The sequence below is a fragment of the Leptidea sinapis genome, chromosome 3 (genome assembly GCF_905404315.1).
Source record: "Leptidea sinapis chromosome 3, ilLepSina1.1, whole genome shotgun sequence".
In the NCBI taxonomy this organism is placed as follows: Eukaryota; Metazoa; Arthropoda; class Insecta; order Lepidoptera; family Pieridae; genus Leptidea; species Leptidea sinapis.
In genome coordinates, this window is record NC_066267.1 from 9,743,590 (window position 1) to 9,770,211 (window position 26,622).

Genomic DNA, 26,622 nt, shown 5'->3' on the forward strand with positions numbered 1-26,622 from the left:
AAAACAGAGTTTAATATATTTTTAAAAAGTATTGTATATTAAAATATTACATCTTATCTGAAAAACAAAATTTCATCTATCATTGTTTGAAATATATTTATGGCACTTGACGCAAATACATAGACTGCACTAAAAGTATCGGGAATGGAATATTTCCACTGTTCCTGTCATATTAAAATCTTTTTAACTGAAAACTCCTTGGTTTTAAAAATCGAATACTATTTATTTATTCAAAAAAAGGTTCTCGGTCTTATCACAAGGTCTTGTCAAACTTGTTTAGTCGTTCAGAAAATGGAATTGACTCGAGAAAATTCTAGAGCGATGATTTATTATGACTTTCGAAGTGGTTTAACACAAAAACAGTGTGTTGACCGGATGATTTCTGCATTTGGTAATGAAGCCCCATCCAAAACCACAATTTATCGCTGGTTTGCTGAATTTCAACGTGGACGTGTCAAGCTCAGTGATGATCTCCGTCAAGGTCGTTCAAAAACTGCAGTCACCAAAGAAAACATTGATGCTGTGCGTAAGCTGATTGAGGAAGATCGACATGTGACATACCGCGATATTCAGGCAACTTTAGACATTGGCATGAGTCAAATACAAATAATCTTGCATGAACAATTAGGTGTAAAAAAGTTGTTTTCCCGATGGATACCGCATTTGCTCTGTGAAGAGCAAAAAGCGGCTCGTGTTACTTGGTGCGTCAGAACTCTCAAAAGATTCCACGCAGGATCTTCAAATGTTGTATACAATATCGTATCAGGTGGCGAATCCTGGATATACGCGTACGAACCCGAAACAAAAAACCAGTCACGAGTTTGGGTGTTCGAAAATGAGTTAAAGCCAACAAAAATTGTTCGTTCACGGAGTGTTGCAAAAAAAATGGTGGCCAAGTTTGTCTCCAAAACAGTCCATGTTGCGACTATTCCTCTTGAGGGACAAAGAACGGTTAATGCAGAATGGTGTGCTAGCATTTGTTTGCGATAGGTCGTTTCTGAACTCCGTAAAGAGAACTGCAAACGCCGCATCATCCTCCATCACGACAATGCGAGTTCTCACACCGCGCACAGAACAAAAGAGTTTTTAGAGCAAGAAAACATAGAATTATTAGACCATCCGCCGTAAAGCCACGACCTAAGCCGTAATGATTTCTACACCTTCCCTAAAATAAAGAATAAATTGCGTGGTCAGGGATTTGGAGACCCCAACTCCCGAATGGAATGGTTGCTTCAATGATTGGTTCCACCGTATGGAAAAATGTGTCAAATTTCGCGGAGAATACTTCGAAAAGCAATAAATACATTTTTAAATAGTAATGTTGTGTCACTTCCTTGATACCCGAAATTTTCAGTGCCGCCCTCGTATTAGATACCAGCGGTGTGGTGGCTGTTATCTTCATCTTTGTCTTCACTGAATTTATCGCTGTCTGTTAAGGAATCACAAAGTCTGACCCCCGCTGCACCTTCCGAAAATACCACAAAGTACCTTTTTATTGGAGAATACATTGAAGCGCAGGTGTCTGGCTTCGTGTGTTTAAGAATTAAAGAATTTTTTGGTTGTCGCTGGGTCCATATGGACCCATGATTACGGTTAAGGGTTAATTAAGAATAATATAATTGTTTAATTTAACTTTTATTTATTTTCGGTCACCATTTCTTGAGTGTTAAGTTTGTTTAAAATTAGCATACGATTCCTGCTTTTGATAAATGAAATAGCTCAAAACATTTGATTCGAAAGTTTGACCAGTTTCCACAAACACTTTGATCAGCCCGAGTATCAGAGAAAGATTGTTGTTACGTTCAGCAGCTACTTGATACATTGAGATATTGATCTCTAGTCGATTAAGCTTTAACTGAGAATCTGAAATAGAAACCAGCTGACGTTTCCAATTACGTTTGTAAGATTATATCTTAGGTTGGAGATTAGTTAGAGTAATGTTTGCACTCCAGGTAAACTAGACTACGTTATATTTTATTTTGATTTATATATTTAGTTTGTTATTTTTTTTATGACAATGAGGGACGGGACGAGCAGGACGTTCAGCTGGTGGTAATTGCTACGCCCTGCCTAGTACAATGCAGTGCCGCTTGGGGTTTACAATTCCGCTAGTTGCCTTGAGATATAAGATCTAAGTTATATCTATACTGTCTCATTTGCCCAGTAATTTCACTAGCTACGGTGCCCTTCAGACCAAAACACAGTAATGCTTACAGATTACTGCTTCACGGCAGGAATAGGTGCCATTGTGGTACCCATAATGCAAAGAACCCTCCCACTTGTTAGGTGTGATTTTGACGTTTTACTCATGGTTGTGTGGTGGGGAAGGTCGTTGCCTTCCCTTATATATCCCTAATGAAGCCCACTTGTACTTTGTCGAGCTTATCATCGGGAACTTTGCTTTTATTTTGTTAATCAATTAACATTAACATAGTTTTAGCATGGATACCAGGCCATGCAGGAATCCTTGGTAATGAAAATGCAGGTGCTTGTGCCAGGTTAACTACTCCGACAATTCTCTCGTGATTTGTGCACTATATTGTAATCTAAGAGCTGCCGTAAATCCATGACTCGAATGCGGTAGAAAATCAACTACTTGAGCGGCTGGTAGCGACAGCTCGAGCAGTACACAACCGACCGCTCGAGTGGTCCGTGTACGTCGCTCAGCCGTTAACTGCTCAAGCAGTCTGTGTACGGCCGCCCTTAGATGTTCGAGAGTTGGTCCAACATGTGGCAGATATCAAAAACTTCAAAAGGCAAATTTTTATGCTGAGCTCAAGCCCGAAACACCCTTAAAACACTGGTTCTCAAAATCTAGGCTCCCAATAAAACAATAATATCAACAGTTTGCCGTTTACGCTTAAACCACTCTTGTACACCAGTATTCATTACCGTAAACACTTGTAAACACCTCTACTGTTCCTTCTCAAAATATTCTTGATAATGCTATATGTGTACCTACATGGGCACATAGGTGAATTAGCTAGAAACTGTCATAACCATAATGTTAATACTACGAACAGATATCAATATATATTATATTACCTACTACTCGGCTAAATCAAGTCAGTAAGTTTTTTGTGGGGCGATTTTACAACAAGATCCCAGAAAATGTTCACAACAAATGTATTACGAAATTCAAAAGAATCAACTATATTAATTGCTTAAAAAAATGTTTGTGTGGTTACTATTACATAAATGACTTTCTTAATTATACCACTGAATGGGATATTAATTTGGAACCATATTTTTCATGTGTTTGTTGCGCACGTTATTCTAAGGTCTAATACATTTTGCAATGAGTGATAGTTTTTGACTTTCAGTAAGTGATATCACATCCTATTTTGAATGAAAATATTTGAATTGGAATTTATGGTGATTCTATTCTTCAAGAAGTATTCTTAAGAATAGAATATGAGAATAAATATCTACACATCAATCTCTACCACAGAACAATTTAAAGAGATACCTACAGAACTAACATTATAATATTCGTAAAGCTACAACATAAAATGTTTACTATCAAGCTCATCATTCAGAATATTAGGCTAAAGGAGTTTAACCTTAAGTTATCACTTTAACTTTGTAACTTACGCCTTTGCTGTTCAAGTTACCTTTGTAACATAAGCCTAGTGTACTTAAGAGGTTCCATTCGTAGTACTAATAGATATAATGACAATACGTACAAATAGATTTTTGTTACGCAGATCGTCTAAGGTCTTGTCCATAATCCACATGCTACAAACAGCAGAAAACATCTTCTTGTATTTCACTCCATTCGTTTTTTCGCCGAATTCGTTTTTTTAGCTTAAATTAGCTGTATCCGGCATGAGTTGCAATGCCACGTAAATTATAAAGTAAAATGTGTCGAAAAAAAACATCTATATTTTTAGGACAGGACCCGTCACGGACGTCCGCAGAACACTCTATCATAGTTTCATCATAATCTGATCAATGGTTTCGGAACGCATATAGAACAAACATAAAAACATTGATTTTTATTAGTAAAGGCTAAGCGGAACATGTTATGAATTATTTTCGCACTATATTTTATGCTGACAAGTTGTATAAAATTTCTGGCGTGTTCTTCATTTAGCTTTTTGCTTGGCTTTTGATGAAATGAATAGAAAATAATAACGGCCCATTACAATACATATACAAACTATATGGTAATATTTTTTAAAAGGCTGCCAAAAATTGTTCTAAAAGCTTGATTCAAGTATTAGAATAAGAATAAGAATAATTTATTTAAATTGATCTGATTGAAAGTATGACTAAATTATGATTGCCATTGAATCACCACACTAGTCGGAGACTGTATCGTGGGAATTATATATATTAAAATTTATATTTGCATATAACTACTGTTTACTCGTTGTATATGATATTAACTTTATAATTCACCCCATACTTAAATACACCTCAACCGCAAACTCAAGGGTTGTTTCCGAGGTGTACATTCTCACACCTCAACCTGCGAGCCTCATCCCCAGAGCCACCCTGACGTTCCCAGCATAACTCTCTTGGGTACAACCGTGAATTCATTATTAATGAGTTCTCAAGTTGTACTTACCTATTATGGAATGGAGGAATTTAATAAACGACCAGGGATTAGGTTGGTATTATAACAATGTGTGCGACCTTTTCAGCGCATAAAATAATTTCGATAGAGTAATTTCGTTCGTAACTATACCTATATATATCTATAACTTTCTCATCGCGTTCTCCCAAATAGTCCGTTTAATTGTATTATACACAAGCTAACCCGACAGACAGATAGGCATATGCCATCTGGGTGTTATATGTCGTCCTATATAAGATACACAATTCTACCATACATTATCATTGTTATATCTCAAAGGGCTTAGACAGTGTTTTCCTTGAAATCTCCCAGACGGTTTATTTTTTTTCAACACCTCTAACAAATACCGTTCATATTTACAAATAGAAAGAAAGCGTTAGTACATAGCAAATTATGTACTAACGCTTTCTTCGAGAACCCAGCTATCCATTGGTGAAAACAACATGAAAATCTGTTGTTTTGGAGTTTATCGCGAACAGACACATAGACAGACAGCGGCGGAGGACTTTGTTTTATAATATTTAGTGATAAATATAATAAGATATATAATTGAATTTAATATTTTGACGTGACAACGTCTTATAATTCGATAGAGCCGGCTGCACGCACGAAAAAACATGACTCATGACGGCGTTACCTCGCTCTGAGGCGTTCCATGTAAGGCTTGAAGTGCAAGCGAGAGCGCGGAACGAGCGACAAAGAAGCACAATCGGCCTTTGCGTTCGACATCCGTCTCTCTCCTACTTGAGTGAGCGATGCGTCTGCGTGGACAGCTGCTATACTATAAGCCAGATCGCGTGTAAAAAGTACCCTCACTTTGTGGGACACTGTCGTCTGAGTACATTGAAAATGGCATAAAGTGGGGGTACTTTTTACACGCGATCTGGCTGCACTGTATACTATAGTACATTTACATGTTTTGATCGAGTATCAAGTGCAGTGAAAAGTGAATGTGGTGTCAATTGTTTATAGCAACGATAATTACAGCGATAAAGGTAATGATTCTTTCGATATTAATTATATATTCAGTGATATATTGTCGAATATTCGTGCTTTCATCATTAAAATGAATAGCATCGGTCCGCTAGTGCAGCGATTGTAGGTTATGCTATAATTGACAAAATTAAAACAATAAGTTAACAGAACTATTTCACGATGAGTAAAAAATCGATGGCTTTACTATTCAATCGAAATAATTATCGAGCGTAGCTATGACTTAAAAAAATTAAAACGTATGTTTTAAGATTTAATATTTATATATTAAATCTTCCACATATCACAACAACGTGTCTGAAATGACAGGTTGGACCAGCCATCCGTCAAATGGAACATTTTCTCCTATATCAAACACATTGAGGCGGGCTTTTTAAAAAACTAGATTTACGAAAATTTTAATTTTTCCAAATTTTTAATTATAAATGTAAGTAATTTAATCATTGTTTATTCTTATAATGAATTATTTAAAATTATTACTCTATTAAACAAATGAAATTAAAATTTTCTTTTGAAAAATGCTACCATTCCATCAGTATTTTCCTAAGACGTTGTCACGTTCAACTATCGTCAGTAAACCGACTTTACAGACAGCCAATTTTTTTTTATATTTTTTTTGTATGTGTTTCTTAGGAATTATTATTCTTAATAATACCGACGTTGTCTGTCATGTTTTAATTTGGGTTTTTCCCATAACCGCCACGCGTGGCAGGCTGGTTGGCAATCGCTATTGGTAACCGTGCTCTCTCAGAAAGTTGCTCCTGCCCATCTTCCGTTCTTTGTATCCATTGGTCACCTCTAACGACACCCATGGGAAGATATGGGGTGGTGCATATTCCGGTGCAAATTGTGGGAGGCCTTTGTCAAGAATTGGACGTTGTCCAGCTGAAATGATGATGCCTTTTCAATATCTTTCGATACGCTTAAGGTCATATTTTGATTTATTACAAATCACATCAAGCTTTAAATATGTGCCAGGTGATGTCTCTTATCAGGTGGACCATCAGCTCGTATCCTCACTTGATTCGATATTTGTTTCCATAAAAAGATATGACAGTAATACTCTTAGAAATATTTATTGCTCACGGGAAGGAGTGCTGGTTTGGGATGCGACAGATACGTTACAGACATGTCAAACTCAGTGAGTCATATTGCTTGTTAAGTTAAGTTTTCCTATAGGGTCGTTGGATTTTTGCTCGTTTAATGAATGTATTTATGTAGGCATTTGGAAGGCAAGCAAGAATCATGAGCAAAGAAGTAAAATGCACTCCACTAACTTTTGAACACTCCCACGTCACTCAGGTGGCGGCGGCTCAGTAGCTCCATTGGTCCTTATTCTGCTATTCCAAGATGAACGTCACAATGGCGATCGCAAGCTTGCAAACTTTGTATGAATGATAACGTAAAGACACTAGCATTGAACGTCAATACTGGTGGAGAGTCACGAAGCTTGCGGTAGACTTGATGACCACAGGATATCACTCGGAGAAAACACGATATACAGATGTAATGCTTGCGACCACGCCCGAGCAAGGATGACCATGATGGAACTACCCTCATGATTTCTAATAAAATCAGCAAATATACATAAGTACCGTACACATGTGTTAGTGCCGCTTGTTTTCTAGACAGTTGGCCCGTGGGGTCAGAGGCGTGGAGAACGTACCAATTACAATTACTGGAAACCAAAGCGCTCGCAACTTAGATAATTTATACATCTAGATGCTAAGCAAACGCATGAGAACAGGCAAGGTTTATTACTTTAGTGTGCATGATAGCTACGTCTTACACACGCGACACTCTAGTCACTTTGTTTTAGTGTACGTGCGTTGCTGAAAATAGAGGCTAACAGGTTATAATATAAATGTTACCTTATAGGATTCGAACCCGTGACCTCTAGGTTAGTGTCACTAACCACTAGGCTATGTGGGTCGCCTAGAATAAATATTGAAAATTCAAAATAACCATAAGTCCGTAATATTTTAAAATAAGTGGCGCCTTTCAAAACACTAAAAATTTTTAGTAGGACTGAATCCGCTGAACGCATAAAATAAGAAATTCGACCTTAAATAATTTATACGTCTCGATAGAGCCTTTTGCTGTTCGCTAACGCATGACAACAGGCCAGGCTTATTACTTTAGTGATGACAGCTGATGATAGCATGATAGCTACCTCTTACACTTGCGTCAGTCAGTTTGGCTTGGTGTGCGTGCATTACTAAAAATTTTATGTAACAGTGAGTCTGTATTTATTCGACGTATTTATAATCTGTCTAGATGTATAGGGTACCTAAGAATTGTAGTTATATGATCTATCAAAGTAACTCCCCTGTGGCAATCAGTAACTTCAGAGACAGGTTATACATCAAAACTCCCCAACACTATCTTATATATTGAATTATCCTACTATAATATTGTGATTGAGAGATATTCGATGCTCCATTAAGAAAAAATAATAATTCATCTTTTCACCTGTGTTTTTTCCAATATGCCTGGGTATAGAGTAAAATTATCTTCGCCTAACTAGAGGAATTTTTGAATAAATGTTATTTTAAAAGACCGCAAAAATTGTAACAGAAAATACTAATTAACTAAGTCTGATTAATAATAGCAATGAAAAGTTACTCTTAGTTTAAAATTACTTCTCCCTGTCATGTAATTCTTTAGTCACAAAGGTCAGATAAAGACAAAAAGATTTAAATTTGTAATAACTTTACTTCGCGTTTATTAATAACACAGTACGTATTAAATTGTATGCGAGTATTAGTACCATTAATAATTATATAAAAAAACATGTGTGGTAATGAAATGAAATCTTCAAAATTTTTTGCTTTAAGATAATGAGACGAATGTAACGAAATTTCGGGAAGAGGATAATTGTAGGTTTTAATAATAATACTTTTTATTTCATTTTCTTTTACACTCACTGCAAATAACTTAAATTACTAAATGTACAATATTTATTACATAATACCAATTATTTACATCTTTTTATCGCTAATTGTAACAATACATTGAACATTGAAAATTTGGTTTTGCAGTGATATTAAAAGACCTCTGACCCCGAAACTAGTTAAAACTGTATCTTCGGGGTCAGTGATTCCTCGACAAATGACAATGACAAACGAAACAAATTTAAAAAATAAAAATTAAATGTGAATGTATGTGTGTGTGTGTGTGTGTAATTCTTAGTGAGTAGGTTACAGTAGACTTTCCGTTTCTGAATATGATAATTGTTTAAGATAAGTGGTGGTTTTCTTTTTTACCTCAAAATTGCTTAGTGTGTAGATAAAAGTCTTCTCATGAATCTTATTGTAAAGCTCAGAGGAGAGAGCATCATATTGACGTTTTGCGAAGGCCGTTTTACTTATTTTTAATAGTGATCATAGTGATACAAAGTTTTGATAATTACTTGACATTTTATTCGTATATATTAGATAGATTTATTCAGACTCAGAGCTTACATTTTCGATAAATGATAGAAGGAAATGCAAGAGGATTATGGTAACTAAAGTATGAAATAAATACTTTGGATTTAATATGGTCAATATGTATTTGGAATACTGCGTCAATTACTGTTTTTGATCTTGTTTTTGATATAGTGCGACTGCTGCACATTTTAAAATTAAATTTGGCGTCCAAAACTGAATCAATGCAATCGCTGCATCCGATGCAAAATTTACATTAAACCTTCTAAACTGCATATGAAGTCCTGGCACATGTTGCTAGGATGACACATGATTTTAATCTGCTGTGAAAGACATTACTTTCAATATTTATGTTCTCTTGGTGTCTATGTAGTAATACGTCGTGCGCATGACGTCAGAAGTATATAGGTTTACTCGCATATATTAAGCAATATCTTCTTCAACTATGATCGCCTGGTACCAAAACATTGTAATCTCACTTCATTTCTCATATTTTCCCACGTTAAATCTTATAAATTTATGTGTCTCGCTTTTTCGTTTCACCGACTTTCAAATCTTTCGCTGGCTGAACACTATTATACCTTTACCTGTCTGTGTCTCTATCGTGTTGCTTTTTCATTTCATCGAGTTTCAAATCAGAACAATTCTTAAGAAGTTTTCACTTCAAAATCAATTCACCAGGAGGAGTTTTTTTGCAGGCAAAATGGTTACCACATACCAGACTATCAGTAACGCACTATTTGTTTTTTTTTGGTTTGTACCTAGCTAGAATAATGGGCCAATGATACTGAGATTTATAAAGCTTACTTTGACTTTGCTTAGACTTTACTTAAGTAAAACTTTGCTGAATGTGATGAAACGTTAACTTGACTTTTGCATTGGGCTGTCTGATCTTTAGCTCAGTATAATTAAAATAAGCTTTACTAATACGAAATCTCTTATAGATCATCGGAAAATACCATACATTCGAAAATGTATGCCTCAAACCTGAGAAGAACGGAAGCAAGAAACTTCTTCGGCGGCCTTCTTCTTTCTTTTTTACAAAATTTCAGTCGATCCGTTCTCAATCTGTGATATCATCAAGAAAATCAATTGCTTTAAATTTATTTTGTCATAATTTTGTAAAAGCATACCCACAAAAGACTTACCAAGTCGAAATTTTAACAAATTTTTTATTATATTTTATTTGGGTTGACAACAGCTTAATATAAAATAATAACATATAATTAAATACAAAAACATAGCCAATTACAGAATAACACGGTTTACTTAATGAAAGGAACAGTAGTGTTTACAATAATAAAGAAAAAAATAGAATATGAATAAACACACGACCAGAGAAATTAAAATAGAATCTATTTAAAAGGCAGGCAGCATTAGTTTCATAATGAAATATGGATCTATAAGTATGTAATTTTTTTTATATTATATAAGAGAAAAACATATAAAATACAAACATTTAATAGGATAATATATTATACATTTGATAGTTTAATAAATCAATTAATTTTAATTTAATTTAATAAAATAATTATAAACACTTCTCAATCCTTTTGATATTCAGTTATAATTAAAAATTCTTCAACAATATTTATTCAAAAGAATTTCAAATAATTTCTAAAGAATCCTTAGAGCATGATATATTATATGGTAGTGACAAAAGAGCATTATTATTCCGTGTGTGAGCTTCAGGAAATGTCAACCATCTCAAAAATATTCACATATTTGAACTGAATGAAGATCGCGTCATTTTGATGTTTGAGTGTGTTTTATGATCAATATTGTTGATAAAGAAGACGCTATAAATAATATATTATTGAAACATATTATTTATAAATATATATAAACGGATAAACGGGTATTATCATTATCTATATCCAGCCAAATTTCTTTTGAGGTCTCTGAACTCTTGTCTCGTCGCATATTGTCATAAAAAAACTGTGGCGGTTTTTTGTTCCAAACAAATACCTCCCAAATGAACTATTTGCGGTTCCGCAGAAGGGCATAGTAGCTCATGCACAGTCACCTATACCCCGCAGTGAGGATAAACCAAGAATATGCAAATTGTTTACAATCATATACATTTTGCTTATGCTTCGTTTATTCGGACGTATAACGTTTCCCACGCTTTACATTTGGAAAACTTAAAAACTATCATTGTATTAACAGTGTTGTCAGCAATACAATCAACATTACAAAATACATGTTCTTGGTTTATTGTCAGGTATTATAACTTTATACCAAGTTTATTCCTAAAATGCAAACTTAAGGGCATAAAAGGCATTTATTTTCCAAAATTGATTCCATTAGGATTCGTTTTGACCTAATATACTACAGATACTACTTCCGCTTCGGAAACAAATGGCACTCTGAGAGAGAAGAAGCGGCGCAAGAAACTCTCCCAGAATTCTTTTTTTGCGCTCTTTTTAATGAAATATACAATATTGTACTGTCATTGCTATTGCTATAAAATAATCATAATAAAGTCCCAGGCTGTCGGATCACTTAGATATTCTGTATTAGCTGTGGACTAGTAGGATTTACGATAGAGCTATTTTTTAATAAAACATTTAAATTTATTTATAGATAATACCTGAACAGTGGCTGGGACTTTATTATAAAAGTGTATATTATATTTACCCTTGAAACTATTATGTACCTTATGAAGCCATTCCTTATTTTTAGTGTTACAATAACGAAAATCACTATTAAGAGCAAAAAGGTGACGATTTTTGTGAACGGCTGGATCACTTGGTGTTGCGTGGAGACATCGCTTCATTACCGCATTCGTCCTCTACCGCATTTATCATGGGGAGTGTTCCGAAGAGCTGTTTCACCTGATTCCTGCCGTCGAATCCCACCTTCGCACGACACGCCACACGTTAGGATATCATCCCCACCATCTGGATGTGTGGCGGTCCTCCACAGTGCGGTTTTCAAGGAACTTTCTTCCACGTACTACAAACCTGTCGAATGAACTTCCTTATGCGGTGTTCAGGGATGATACGACATGGGTACCTTCAAAAAAAGCGCGTAGACCTTCCTTAAAGGCCGGCAATGCTCCTGTGATTTCTCTGGTGTTGCAAGAGAATGTGGGCGGCGGTGATCACTTAACACCAGGTGTACGCTCGTTTGTCCTCCATTTCCATAAAAAAAAACATTTTTGTTAACGTATATTAAATTTTCATAAATGCACTGACAATTAACATTCATAATATTTATTTCCTTAAATTTTTCAGCTTGGTTTGAGAGACTGTCTATAACCAAGCTGATTAAGTGTTGTATTCGGCTATCTTAAAGATTAAGCTAAGGTCACACTCAGCTATGGTTTACGTGAGCTAAGTCTGGGCAAAGTCTCAATTCGTCCCATAGCTCTCAGTCTAAGGATTAGTGAATGATAAAATCGTCAGAAAAAGAAACCTCGTAACACTAACATTTGAAACCTATTCAAATTATTACACATTTATATTTACAACATTGACATGAAACGCGTAATAATGCTAATATCCGCTTACGAGTCCTCCATCATTATCTTGTCGGCTTCAATACATCTAATACAATTCGCTTGTTTGTCGTGCATAATATATTTTGTTAATAATTCATGAGCAAAAGCGGAGGACAGAAGCTTATACTGTTTGTATTTACTGGTATTAATGTAATTCACTGAAAACTGGAATATTTCAGGCAACATATTTTCTAATGGGTAATGCTTTGCTTGTTATGTCATTCTTAGCTTAGAACAGAGTAGTACTCGGCTAAGTCGAGTTAGCAAGTCTTTTGCGGGACGATGTATATGCTTATACAACAAGATTCCAGAAAATGTTCAAAACAAAAGTATTACGTTATTCAAAAGAATTGTTTAAAAGCGTTTGTGTGGTAAAGGTTACTATAACATAAATGATTTTCTTAATGATACCACAGATTGGAAATGTAGGGACCACCCTCAGGCTATTAAATAATAAGTTTTATTATGCAATATTACTTTGTAAACATATTTTTTCGATGATAAAATAAAAGCCCATTCTTCTTAGGTCTGAGGCATTCTTTTTGGAATGGGTGGTAGTTTTTGACTTTGAATAAGTGATGTCATATCCTATTTTTAATAATAATATTTGTAGTTGAATGTAGATAAGCCTATATTACCCAGCTGGATGCTGAAAATCAACTTTCTTGATTTTTTCATGATAATTTAAATTTTAGGATACTTAAAATAATAAAACGTTTATTTTCATATAACTACGATCCATAGTAAGTAAACTTATAATCTTATTGTGTTAGTAATTATATTTACGAAGTGACATATTTATTTTTATTAAATGGCCAACATCCGGACAGACCCCGCTGTCGGCTATCGCCTTCAGATAACTGTTACTGCTGCCTCGTATTCGGCGTAGTAGAGACGCCGCTTTTTTACGTAGAACGGCGCTAAAGCTATCGACCTCTGCGTGTGCAAACATAGCTGACGCGCTACAAAAACGTAGCAGCTTCAACAGTGCTCTAAAGGCGTCGTTAACTAGCAGGGCGCTACGATAAGGGTCAGGTGATGGTATGTGGTCGCCGCGACTCTCTTGTTTTTTTTTAATTAAAATAAGGGACGAGACGAGCAGGACGTTTAGCTGATGGTAATTGATACCTATCTATTACAATGTAGTGTAGGATTCTGAATAAACCCAAAAATTCTGAGCACTACAATTGCGCTCGTCATCTTGAGACATAAGATGTTAAGTCTCATTTGCCCAGTAATTTCACTAGCTACGGCGCCCTTCAGACCGAAACACAGTAATGCTTACACATTACTGCTTCACGGCAGAAATAGACGCCATTGTGGTACCCATAATCTAGCCGGCATCCTGTACAAAGGAGCCTCCTACTGGTATATGATATGATCTGTCTACACTTCTCAGATGAATATCTACCAGTTTACAAAAACTCTTTGAATCTGGCATTTAAGAAGTTTAGTCTTCCTACTGCCTGAATCGACAAATAAAAGACCTGAACTTTTGTATAAAATAAACTTACAAAAAACAAAAGGAATCCTTTTTTAAAGTATTAATACCCGTGTATTAAGGAAGTTTATTTTTTACCTCATTAGAAAGTTAGATATATTTTAAAATTCTAAGTAGTTATTCATTTTAAACTATTATTTTTATTTGATTTCTGAACGACGGGGGACACATCAAAGGAAAGTCAAAATTGTTAATTTTTTTTTAATTTCGAGTATTTTCATATTTATTCAAACCTTTTAAACCTTCTCTGGACTTCCACAAATAATTCAAGACCAAAAATTAGCCAAATCGGTCCAGCGGTTCTCGAGTTTTAGCGAAACTAACGAACAGCAATTCATTTTTATATATATAGATAAGTTGGAATTGCTTTCAATAAGCCAATAGCATTTATCTTTTTCAACAGTTAATTTACCAATACGAATATATGCATGAAATACGGAGATCCGTAGGAGAAATAAAGTCTCATAGCCCAGATGATTAGGCAAACTTATCATAGGCACATAAGTGAATTTGCTAGAAACTGTCATAAACATAATGTTAACACCAGGAATAGACATACACTTATAATGCCTACTAATCGGCAAAATCGAGTTAGTAAGTCTTTTTTGGGCCAATTTATATATGCTTTTACAAAAAGATCCCAGATAATGTTCAAAACAAAAGTATTACGTTATTCAAAAGAATTGTTAAAAAACGTTTGTGTGGTAAAGGTTACTATAAAATGAATCATTTTCTTAATGATACCACCGATTGGGAATGTAGCGACCTATTCGACCTATCAGGCTATTAAATAATATGTTTAATTGTACAATATTACAAATTACGATGAAAAAAAAGCCCGCTGAGTTTGTTGCGCCCATTCTTCTCTGGTCTGAGGCATTCTTTTTGGAATGGGTGGCAGATTTTGGACTTTCAATAAGTGATGTCAGATCCTATTATGAAAAAAAATATTTGAATTTGAAGTGGCAGTGGGCAATGCATATAACTCGACAGACAGATGGCTGTTGGGACAGTAAAGTCCTCGAATGGCGACTACGTACCGGAAGACGTAATATTGGTAAGCCCACGAGATGGATCGACGATCTACTCAAGGAGGCTGGAAAACGTTGGATTAGGGCAGTGCAGAACCGATCGTCGTGGAGGTCTTTGGGGAGGCCTTTGTCCAGAAGTGGGCGACTTCCGATGATCATCATCATAATCTTCTTGATATGATGATGACATTATAGAACATAAGTTATTTCTTGATATGACATTATAGAAAATAAGTCCTTAATCGATATGATATAATATAACATTTAACCCCTTATTCATAATGGTCCGCTAACTTTAAACTGCCGTCGACAGAGTGCGAATTAGCAATGCTTTAAGTTAGCAGACTATTATGAATAAGGGGGTTAATGTTTAATTGCACAAAATTCATCCGCTGTGATTTAGGGGAACTCATTATTTGTCAAATCAAAATTACTTTATTCATGTAGGACAAGAAAATGACACTTATGAATGTTAAAAGTTTTTTTTCTTCCTTTTATATCCACCGCCACTTCGGATAGGGTTTAGCTTTAAAGAAGAAGTGGCAAGAAACAATATATGTAAAGTGATACAACAAAAATACTCAACGCCATACACCAGTAAGTAAAAAAAAAGAAAATGTAAATTTATACGTAAAAACTTGAGTACAGTATTGAGTAACAGTATATGCATCAATCCACAGTTTATGTCTAAGTTCATATGAACTTAAAATTATGCATTGTAATATATATATATATTACACTGCATAATTTTAAGTTTCGTATTAATATTTTTGAAAAGATATCGTCCCAATTATTTAAATTGGCGTTGTGCAAATGAACTTTTTGTTCGGGGAATGTGTGTATTAAATTGGAAGGACCTCCGAATGGTCCGAAACTAGTCGGTACCGACACCGACAAAAACGTGAGTAAAGCCGTATTAATAAATAAATAATATTAATGAAATATTTTATTAACTATCGAATTTCTATAAGACTACGAACTGTTCGTAAACGAAATGAATTACGTCTACTTTGAACTGAATGAATGAACTTCGTCTAAGGCTTTATTTGCTACAAGTAAATGTTGCCAACATACGAAGATAATTCTATGTGGCATGACGTGGGAGCTGGGGATTGTAATCCAATTTAGCATCACGAAGGGCGCAATTTGCGGAGTTAAGAGTTGCCTAATACATAATACGGGACTATTGTAGTACATCAAAGGAAGAAAAGAAGTTTAATATTGTTAGGAGTAAAAAATCTTTCGCATATAGTATGTATAAACTTGTTATAAAATATTGTCGCGTAGCAATGCTTCGACGTATATGACGAGAGTTGTCACACTTTAATACTCGTAGCTTTAGCGTAGAAGTGTTTACTTAAGACGCTGTAGACCCGGGTTCGATACACCTACCAGTGTATGGAATTTTTTGGGTTTTGTAAAGTTAATGGAAATTTCTAGTAAGTTCAGGATCAAATCGAACAGAAAAAAAAGGGATGGAAAATGTGTAAGCAGGATAAAAATAGTTAAAAAAATTCTCTAGTACAATTTAAATTTAAAGATGGAATGGGAGAATCATTTTGAAAATAGAACAGATCCGGGGGTATATAAGCCGTACTAATCGTGGCCTACGGCAGTTCTAGTTCTGACTCGAAAGTGTAAAGGAAGAAGAAGAAGCAAAGAAGAAGTAGTGAAAAGTGGAAAGTGATGAAAAAGCAGAAGATAGAAGAGACCTAGTGTTCGATGCGGTGTGACATGTTGAAGGTACCGCCGCCCACAAGAGGAACAGCAGCAGACCGGCGATGTGCAAGTTCAGAAAAAGTGAACGCAAATAAAGACTCGTTCCTATAAGCGGAGTATTATTTCCAATCCCTGACTCACCCTCGCGTCAATATCTTTGGTTTTTCTGTTTGCATCTAGATAATTTTCATGATATGAAAAAGTGGCGAAACTCTCTAAGAAAAAGCGATTCACTGGACTGTATGAAACGTGCAGTCATTGATTAATTGACAGATGACGGATATAATCTTGTAAAAACGGATTTAGCCGGAATCCACTACGTTTTAAGCAACTGTTCGCTTTCAAACTTAGCCGGATAATACTTCGTCGCAAATCGCCATACTGTAATTTAGCCAAACTTAGATCACTGCACGTTTCATACAAAATTACATTTCCATTTTGACTCAGGCAGTCCCTTTTTAACATTGTATTATATACTCTTTATTTTTAATTAAATCTGTCGAAATAAGTGAACCTTTTATCTAACCTAATGAAGAAACTCGAGACATTTAAAAAAATATTACAAAAATATATATAACAATTTGAGCCTTTGGAAAATACTCAATTTGATTGTAAAGAGTTGAGTTTCTTGTATATTCTTCTCACGAGTTCAACTTTTTACGAATATAATATGGTAAATCCAGTAATTTAAAAGAAATATTTGTAGTGACTATTCAAAAGCGCTTTATTTAAGCCTAATTGGAAATATAGGAATTTTGATCACGAATATAAAACCACAATCGATGGCATTTTTGAAAAAGTGGAGGAAGATCGGCATTTCAGTAGTTACAAAAGAAACTACGCTTAAAAAAGCTGTCTTCAAAAACTGAAAAGTATCAAATAACTAAAAATTTAATTTAATGCATCTCTTAATTTTTTTAAGTCGGCTTTTTTTATTTTTTACTTTTTAGTGTCAGTTAATAATAATACAAAATCAATCTGAATATATCATGCCCGTAGACTTTTTTTTATTAATTAATGTTCGTCAAATGAAAACTATTGGGCCAATCTCTGCAAAAATTTTAATAGCATCTATTCCGCGTCGAACTAAAGAAGAATTACGTAAATCGGATCATAAATCTGAGAGTAATGTACACATACATAAAAGAAATACCGATCGAATTGAGAACCTCCTTCTTTTTGAAGTCGGTTAAAAATAGCTGAAGACTTCCCAGGAAATGACCCCAAAATAGTTATGACCTATTTAAAAAAAGATAGGTATTCATAACAGCTCGTTATTGGGTGCCACACGAGTTCACTGAAAGAAAACCAATAACCCGTGGACTCATTTGCGATTCTATATTGAGACGTAATAAAACTGAATAGTTTCGGAAGATATTTGTTTGGATTGATAACTGGAGATGGAAAATGGATTACTATTTGAGCAATTTTTTTATGACAGGTTCTTGAAAAACACTAAAATTCTGAGTGGCACTACAATTGCCTTCGTCACCTTGATTAAAATGTTAAGTCTTATTTGCCCAGTATTGCACAAGCTACGGCGCCCTTCAGATCGAAACACAATAATGCTTACACATTACTGATTCACGGCAGAAATCACGGCAAAGGTGCTTCGGGTTTAAAATCCTGAGCGGCACTGCATTGTAATGGGCAGGACGTATCAATTACCATCAGCTGAAAGTCCCCATCTCATCCCTTATTTTCATTAAAAAAAAATCTATGCCTACGTAGCTAGAACGATAACTTTATGACGAAAAAACTATTAAGTTTTTAACAATTATGTTACAAATACAAAAATGGAAACATATTTAAATAAATTACTTCAACAATTCACTAACAGTTGAGTGAAAACAATGGAAAAATAGTTCACAAACGCGTAACAACAGCTGCATGTGTGCCGTTTTCATTTTAAAGTGAGCATTGCCAATTCAAGATGGCGTCGGTAAAAAAATTATGTTAACTTGTTGTTTGTAAACGTAACTGCGTCACGTGACCCAATGGTTGAAAGATTATTGGGTTTAGGGTTAGTCGAGTTAGTAAGTCTTTTGTGGGGCGATGTATATGCTTTTACAACAAGATCCCAGAAAATTTTCAAAACAAAAGTATTACGTTATTCAAAAGAATTGTTAAAAAAGGAGGTAAAGGTTACTGTAACATAAATGACTTTCTTAATGATACCACAGATTGGGAATGGAGTGACCGCCCTCAGGCTAATAAATAATAAGTTTAATTGTACAATATTACTTTGTAAACATATTTTTTCGATGAAAATAAAAAGCCCGCTGAGTTTGTTGCGCCCGTTCTTCTCAGATCTGAGGCATTCATTTTGGAATGGGTGGTAGTTTTTGACTTTCAATAAGTGATGTCATGAATCAGGCTTGATTAGTTGAAATGCTACCGTATAATATTTACGTTTAGAAGCACAGAACAGAAAACTAGTTTTTTCTCTTCCGTGTTTAGAAGGAATCTGATCTTGCAAGGAAGTTTTGATCCCAAATAAGAGTAATATTTGTAGTTATTCTCTTGTAAAAAGAGTTTGTAAGTGATAACCTATTGTATTGACATTTATCTATTGTATTAAAATTCGTATGTTTGGAAACACCAATTGATTTAAAAAAAACAAGAGGTTTTGTTTATGGTTCACTATTTTGGCGATAATCACTTAAAAGATTCATTAATGCTGTAATGTTGGAGGACTATTTAAGATAAACATTTCCGTTATGCGTTATATAAGTGTAACTCCCAACTGTTTTTGCAGCGCACGCCAAAATTTCTCGCAGATGGTAGATGTTTGTTTGTAGAAGATTGCTTGTAACTAATTCTAGTAGGCTTCATAAGATACATAATAGCTTTAAGGGTAAACACTTCGTATACACTTCTATAATATCCCAGCCACTGTTCAGGCATTATCTATAAATAAATTTAAATGTTTTATAAAAAAATGGCACTGTCGTAAATCCTATTAATCCACTGCTGAATATCTAAATGATCGGACAGCCTGGGACTAGATTGTGATTATTTTATAGCGATAGAAATGACTGTACAATATTGTATATTTTTATTGAAAAGAGCGCAAAAAAAAGAATGCTGGGTGAGTTTCTTGCGCCGCTTCTTCTCTCTCAGAGTGCCATTTGTTTCCGAAGCGGTAGTAGTATCTAGTAGTTATTAGAAATGACATCAAAAATAATTCTAAAGGAATCAATTTTAAGAAAATAAATGCCTTTTTATGAACTGTAGCCAATATTTTATTCTAATTTGCAAGCCATATTATAATAAAACTTCATTAAAATCTATTCTGTAGTTTTTGCTTGAAAGACTAACAAACAAACATCCAAACATCCTTAAAAACTCTTGCGTTTATAATATTAGTAGGATGTCACCACCTCACCTCTCCCAACTCCTCAATATCTCCCCAAGATAATGCCATTACAACGAAGGAGTCATAAAATTATTAGAGCTACATCGTCCAATAACCAAGAGTACTTCGCCAGATGAAGAGAGTTTTAATTAAGTTATAAACATTTTTGGCTTGTTGGTGCTTTGAAGTTACGAGTATGTACAAGTTATATTCGCTAGCATTTAGCTTGGTGGCTTAAATGAGCCTGCTTTTAATTAAGTGAAGTTTTTAGTTTCGTTCCAACATGTTATAAGATAATCACTTTGGAATGTATGTTTTATTTTGGGTAACATAATATGAACATTTTAATTTAATTGAGAATACCATAAATGAGTTAAAAATAATACATTCATTATTATTTTATTAAAAAAGACATTTAATTTTGGAATAGTATCTTGAATTGATGTGACTGCCAATCAACTTCAATTCAAGTTTAAATGATTTTATTCAAAGTTAGTATTATGTCATTTATGAAAAGGAAATCTGAAAACAACTACGTACCACCCATTCGGAAAGATATGCTTCAAAACTGGAAAGAATGGGTGCAGACTCAGCGGGTCCCTTATTTCCTTTAATAATATAAAAGATTGATCATACACGGGCCATGGTTATGTCAGACAATTATATAATTTATGTTAAATTTTTACATTCAGTTTGGGATTAAAAATAAAGTGCTTCCAATCCCAAGTATTTTATATTTATTTTAAAAGTACTTTATATGAAATAATAAAATCGATTGCTATTAATCGAATCATAATCGACTAGCAGTGGCGTCTTCATAGTACGTTTAAAAAGGAAGATTTTTTTTAGTATTTCTTGCCAACCAATAAATATCTCATTATGTGGTGAATCTGTTGTTTCGCTCAGTGTAATTTTTAGCGTACTAAATATTTACACGTAATTCACAACAGCAAAGGATTTTTGAATTTTATTTCAGTCCCAGGCCGTTATTACACGCTTTATATTAGCTTCACTTGTATGTTTGTAACCGACTTCTTTGGGCGCGATTTTGAGCCACTTTAAACGGCTAAATTTCGTTCAAACTTTGTAGATTTATCGAGGACCGATGACATTACACTAATTTGATAAAATTATTCAATTTTTCAATTGAAAAATATGATTTTTGTAAATTTATATAATTTTTAAATAAATAAATCACTAATAAGCGCCATCTAGTAATTTATTGTACACTACAAAGGAAACGCGCGACATGTCAAGACAGTTCCAAAAAATTAAAGTATCTAATTCGTTTAGAAGCGAATAGATGGCGGTGAATTTATATTTCCATCATAAATTATTAATGCGTGATTTAACTGAGCTAATTATTATAAGAGCTAGTTCGGGGATCTCGGGCTACCTGAATTAAGTGATCATTCAATATAACTAAAATATTTTTATTCGCAAATATTAAAATCCCTTCATTCAATCTAAGCCAGACTCGTCCGGGTTACTTACCACACTCGCACAGAATACCGGCGTGAAGTAGCGGCCTAGTGCCGCTATGTTTCGCATAGGTTAGTGTCGAAGACCGGAGGCCATCCCCCCCCCCCCTTCCCCAACAAAGATTATGAAAGCGGTCCCTAAAGAGATAGTACCCCAGGAGGGTACCGGCTCTACCAGAGTCGGAGAATCCCTCCCCGAGCACTCTAGCTCGGGCTGCCCTTCGTATTCTGGGGAGGTCTCAGTACACCTTCCTTAAAGGCTGGCAACGCTCCTGTGATTCCTCTGGTGTTGCAAGAGATTGTGTGCGGCGGTGATCACTTAACAACAGGTGACCCGTACGCTCGTTTGTCCTCCTAATCCATAATAAAAATCTAAAAAAAATAACTAAAAAATGAAAAATAAATAATAGTTTAAAAAAAACTAAAGAACACGCTTTATATAAAATTCAAACAAAAAATAGAAAATAAATTTAAATTGAAAATAGTGTAAAAAAATATTATATATTTCATTATAAAAGAAGCGTGGGGTGCCTTTTAAGATATTATTAAAATAATAATTCTTCTACACCCCATTTGTGTTTTTTTACGACAAACTAAAATATCAATGACGTTCTATATATACACGTCATTGTGAGATATTAATTATATTTTCTGCGTATATGCTTACTGCCGTTTTCAATAACGTATCTCTAGTTACGGATACCGTGCCGTCCCTGTTTAATGACAAGATCTTATCTATCCATAGTTATGTTCAGTATAGTTATAATCCAATGCTTTATATCGATAGGTTATTGAAATGTAAGAAAGCGTGAAAGGATAGATTTGTCTACCTCTAGTAAGTTAAACTAAGGATAGATAGGTTATTGAAAACGGCCGTTAAATTATTATTAAAGTGAACGTTATTCATTATGAATTAATGACGTTGTAAGAATTATTGTACTTGCTTACTTTATTATGCGATTAGTTACCTATTTAAAGGTATGGCTTTTACACCATTCTATAAATCACGACTGGTTAATGGTTCAGCATATTCGTACCCACCATAGGCAGTAAAGTTCATGCATACGAGCGCTACCTACAACCTAACCTAACTTAACATTCTTAAAAATTCTTTTTCTCTGAATTTGGGATTCCAACCAGAACAGAATAGTATATTTGTGACTTAAAAATTGAAAATAGAATTATCAAGCTTTATTTTATGCTAAAATATAGACCGAGACACAAAAATGGCCCAAGTTCCATACAATGTTAAATGATAGTTCAGTATGCGACTTTTAATAGATTGATTTCATTTGTTTATAGTTATATTAGTTTATAGCTATATTGTTAAATGAAACTTCACGTATTCAATTGAACTATTATTATAATATATAATAGCACCACCAAGAGAACTATCCTGCTCTGGTGGGTCTTCCGCGTAGGTCCTTACGGGCCTCGGAGTGACTGTTCGGGGCGATGGCCCCTTTCAGTAGTATAAACGCCGCCTGGAACTACAGACGGGGCACTGGGTGGGACCGGTTGGTCCGTGGTGTCATGTCCGATGGTATCTTGCTACAGTGCGATCAAGCGTAGTGTCGCGAGCGATCTGCGGACTGCAGCCGGTTTGTAGGTCCGTGGTTAGCTTGCACCCGCCGCTCAGCGAGGTTGAGCCCGCCGGTAGTGTACCGGTGAGCACCCATCAGCCAGCGGCGAGGAAGCAGTCGTGTCCTAGGAGACTTGGTCACGTGGTAGTCCTCTTCTGTCCGGCGGTCGTCGATGGTATGGCGCGAAGCCACGCAAATGCTGGGACCGCGCTCCATCGGCGCGCGCGAACATAGAGGTGCTCAGGCGACGAACGAAGTCATCCAGGCTCTCCATGCGCAGGTCTCTGGAGATGACCTGATTTCGTACGAAGCGTGGTGCTCCGGAGATGGTGCGGAGCGTCAGCGACTTCTGCACTCGCAGCGACTTGCGACCCGTCTCGCTTGTCAGCGCAAACCAGGCGGGGGCAGCGTAGGTGAGTCGCGTGTGAACGTACGCCTTGTATACGCACAACTTCGTACGGAGAGGCAGGTGGGACGCCAGCACGGGGCGGAGAACGTTCCGTGCGGCACGCGTCTGGGCAACCACGTTCTTAACATGGGGCCGCATCGAGAGTGTCCTGTCGATGGTCACGCCGAGGTATTTGGCCTTCGGGGACCATACGACAGTCTCGCCCATGAGTGACACCGGGGGCGGCAATAGGCGCGCCCGCCCGATGGAAATCGCCTGAGTCTTCGCCACATTGACCTTGAGTCTCCAGTCCTTCAGCCAGGTGGGAATCGCGTCCAGTGCTCGCTGCATCTTCAGCGCTGCATGCGGGGCATTCAGCGAGGTGGTAATGAACGCCGCGTCGTCGGCATACAGCGCTAAAATGGCGCCGTCGGCGACTGGAATGTCGTCCGTGTATCTGCTGTAGCAGACGGGCGACAGGCAGCTTCCCTGGGGCACACCAGCTCAGATGGGGCGCTCCGTGGACAGAGCGTCTTCAACCGCCACTTGAAAACGTCTGTCTTCCAAAAAGCTAGCCACAGTCTTAACTACTCGGCGGGGAGTAGTAGACGTGGACAGCTTGTACACGAGGCCGGCGTGCCAGGCGCGATCGAACGCCTTCTCCATATCGAGGAATACTGCAACAGACTGCTCTCGTTGTAGGCGGTAGCGAGATGGTGCAGTACCCTCGTCACTTGTAAAGTGGTGGAGTGTTCGGCACGGAAACCGAACTGTTCGTCGCGTGACTGAAAATGCGGCGTGATGTGCAGCAACAGTAGCTTCTCGGAGACTTTGGAAGTGGTGGACAAGAGTGATGGGACGGTAACTCCCAGGCAGCATGAACTATCCTGGTTTCTAGCTTAAATCAGTCACAATATCTAAACAAATACTTAAGGCGCGTGTTAAGTACATACATTCTGGTACTAGCGCCATCTATCGGCAAACAATGTAGACATTCATAGTGCCGATATTGATTCTGCGCAAATTGCGCAGAATCTCGAACAGTCATTCTCAAATTCAAATTCAAATATTTTTATTCAAAATAGGATATAAAATCACTTATTGAAAGTCAAAAACTACCACCAAAATGAATCAGACCTCAGACTTGAGAAGAACGGGCGCAAAAAAACTCGGCGGGTTTCTTTTTTATATAAAAATATGCTTACAATAGAAAATCGTACTATACAATTTATTATTTAATAGCCTGTGGGCGGTCGCTCTATTCCCAATCAGTGGAAGAAAGTCATTTATGTTATAGTAACCGTTACCACACAAAACGTTTTTTAACAACTCTTTTGAACTTCGTAATACATTTGTTTTGAACATTATTTGGGATCTTGTTGTAAAAGCATATACATCGCCCCACAAAAGACTTAATAACTCAAGTTACCCGAGTAGTAAACATTAATTAATTTCATAATTTATTTATTTATTATGTACAGACACTTTATCACAAAATGTTACATCATATTTGGTTCCTACACTAGGCGTAGCCTGTCCTGTAGGCAACCAATTTACATTCCATGGTTAACAATTTGAACCGAAAGGTCAAAAAGTGCACTCTGTGTGTGTGTGTGTGTGGGTGTGAGTGAGTGTGAGTATCTGATTAATCATGTTACAAAGTATTAACATTATATGAATGCTAAGCTATCACTTTGTTATAAGTTTATGTTTGTTCCTGATGTTAACAATATCCTTTCGATAGATTAAAATGTATGGTATAAAAAAGACATTTATTTATAATGACTACCATTACCAAACTTCGGCTTAAATTATAATTATTCCTAAGACATTTTCTGGGATCATTTTATAAAAGCAGAATACGCCTAACACAACGTTCGTGGTGCTAACACAGAAGTTATAATCACTAGAAAATTCCCTAAGGTGCCTCTTTTTATGGAAATGGAGTACAAACGAGCGTACGGGTCACCTGGTGTTAAGTGATCACCGCCGCCCACATTCTCTTGCAACACCAAAGGAGCTTTCCCGGCCTTTAAGGAAGGTGTACGCGCTTTTTTTGCAGGTCGTATGTCGTATCGTCCCGGAAACACTGCACAAGGAAGTTCATTCCACAGCTTTGTAGAACGTGGAAGAAAGCTTCTTGAAAACCGCACTGTGGAGGAAAACCGCCACACATCCAGATGGTGGGGATGATATCCTAACTTGTGGCGTGTCGTGCGAAGGTGGAATTCAGTGACAGGAATCAGGTGAAACAGCTCTTCGGAACACTCCCCGTGATAAATGCGGTAGAAGACACACAGTGAAGCGACGTCTCTACGCAACGCCAAGTCATCCAGCCGTTCACAGAGCACTGGGTCCCCGACAATTCGAGCTGCTCTGCGTTGCACGCGGTCAAATGGATCGAGCTGATACTGGGGTGCGCCAGACCAGAGATGACAGCAATACTCCATATGTGGCTGGAATTGCGCTTTGTAGAGCGCTAAAATGCCTTATTGTCACAAAGAAATACGCTGATTGTGTTACTTCACGAATCTATTGTGAAGCAACATTTAGTGAAAACAAAAGAAAACATATTTTCTGCCTAGCGTTGTATTCATGATAAATCAGCAAATTTATCATACGTAAGGCTTAGTCTGGGCTTAAGCCTACGAAAATAAAGATTATTATATATCCGCACCAATATTTTAAGTGTAAGAGAAAGCAATCATTAGTATTACTATAATTATTTTTACAAAAACACTCAAGCCTTCCGCGAGGCAAGTTTAATAAATTTGTAGATTAATATAATCATGTGACACATTGTTCAGGGTAACCTTTATATATATATTTCTTGTGTGCGTGTGTATGTCACGGAACTCCTCCTAAACGGCTGGACCGATTTTTATGAAACTTTCCGTGCGTCTTCAGGTGGATTCGAGAATGGTTTAGATTCACAATTGAACTACCTCCTAAACGGCTGGACCGATTTAGATGGTTTTTTTGTGTGTTCCGGTGAATTTGAGATTGGTGTGTGTCTTCAGGTAGATTTGAGAATGGTTTAGGTTCACAATTGA

General features: G+C 36.1%; 1 protein-coding gene across 2 annotated transcripts in view; it reads left to right on the forward strand.

The window, feature by feature from the left end:
- Positions 1 to 26,622, forward strand: part of LOC126979646 (calmodulin-A-like) — a 222,324-nt gene that overhangs the window by 39,856 nt on the left and 155,846 nt on the right. Inside the window, exon 1 of one of the 2 annotated variants that reach the window (XM_050829099.1) lies at positions 5,518 to 5,577. The exons of the other annotated variant lie outside the window; for it this stretch is intronic. Within the exon in view, the coding sequence (XP_050685056.1) occupies positions 5,533 to 5,577 (45 nt within the window). The 5' untranslated portion in view covers positions 5,518 to 5,532. Of the gene's footprint in view, positions 1 to 5,517; positions 5,578 to 26,622 lie in introns of those variants that run through there. 2 annotated transcript variants of the gene reach the window in all.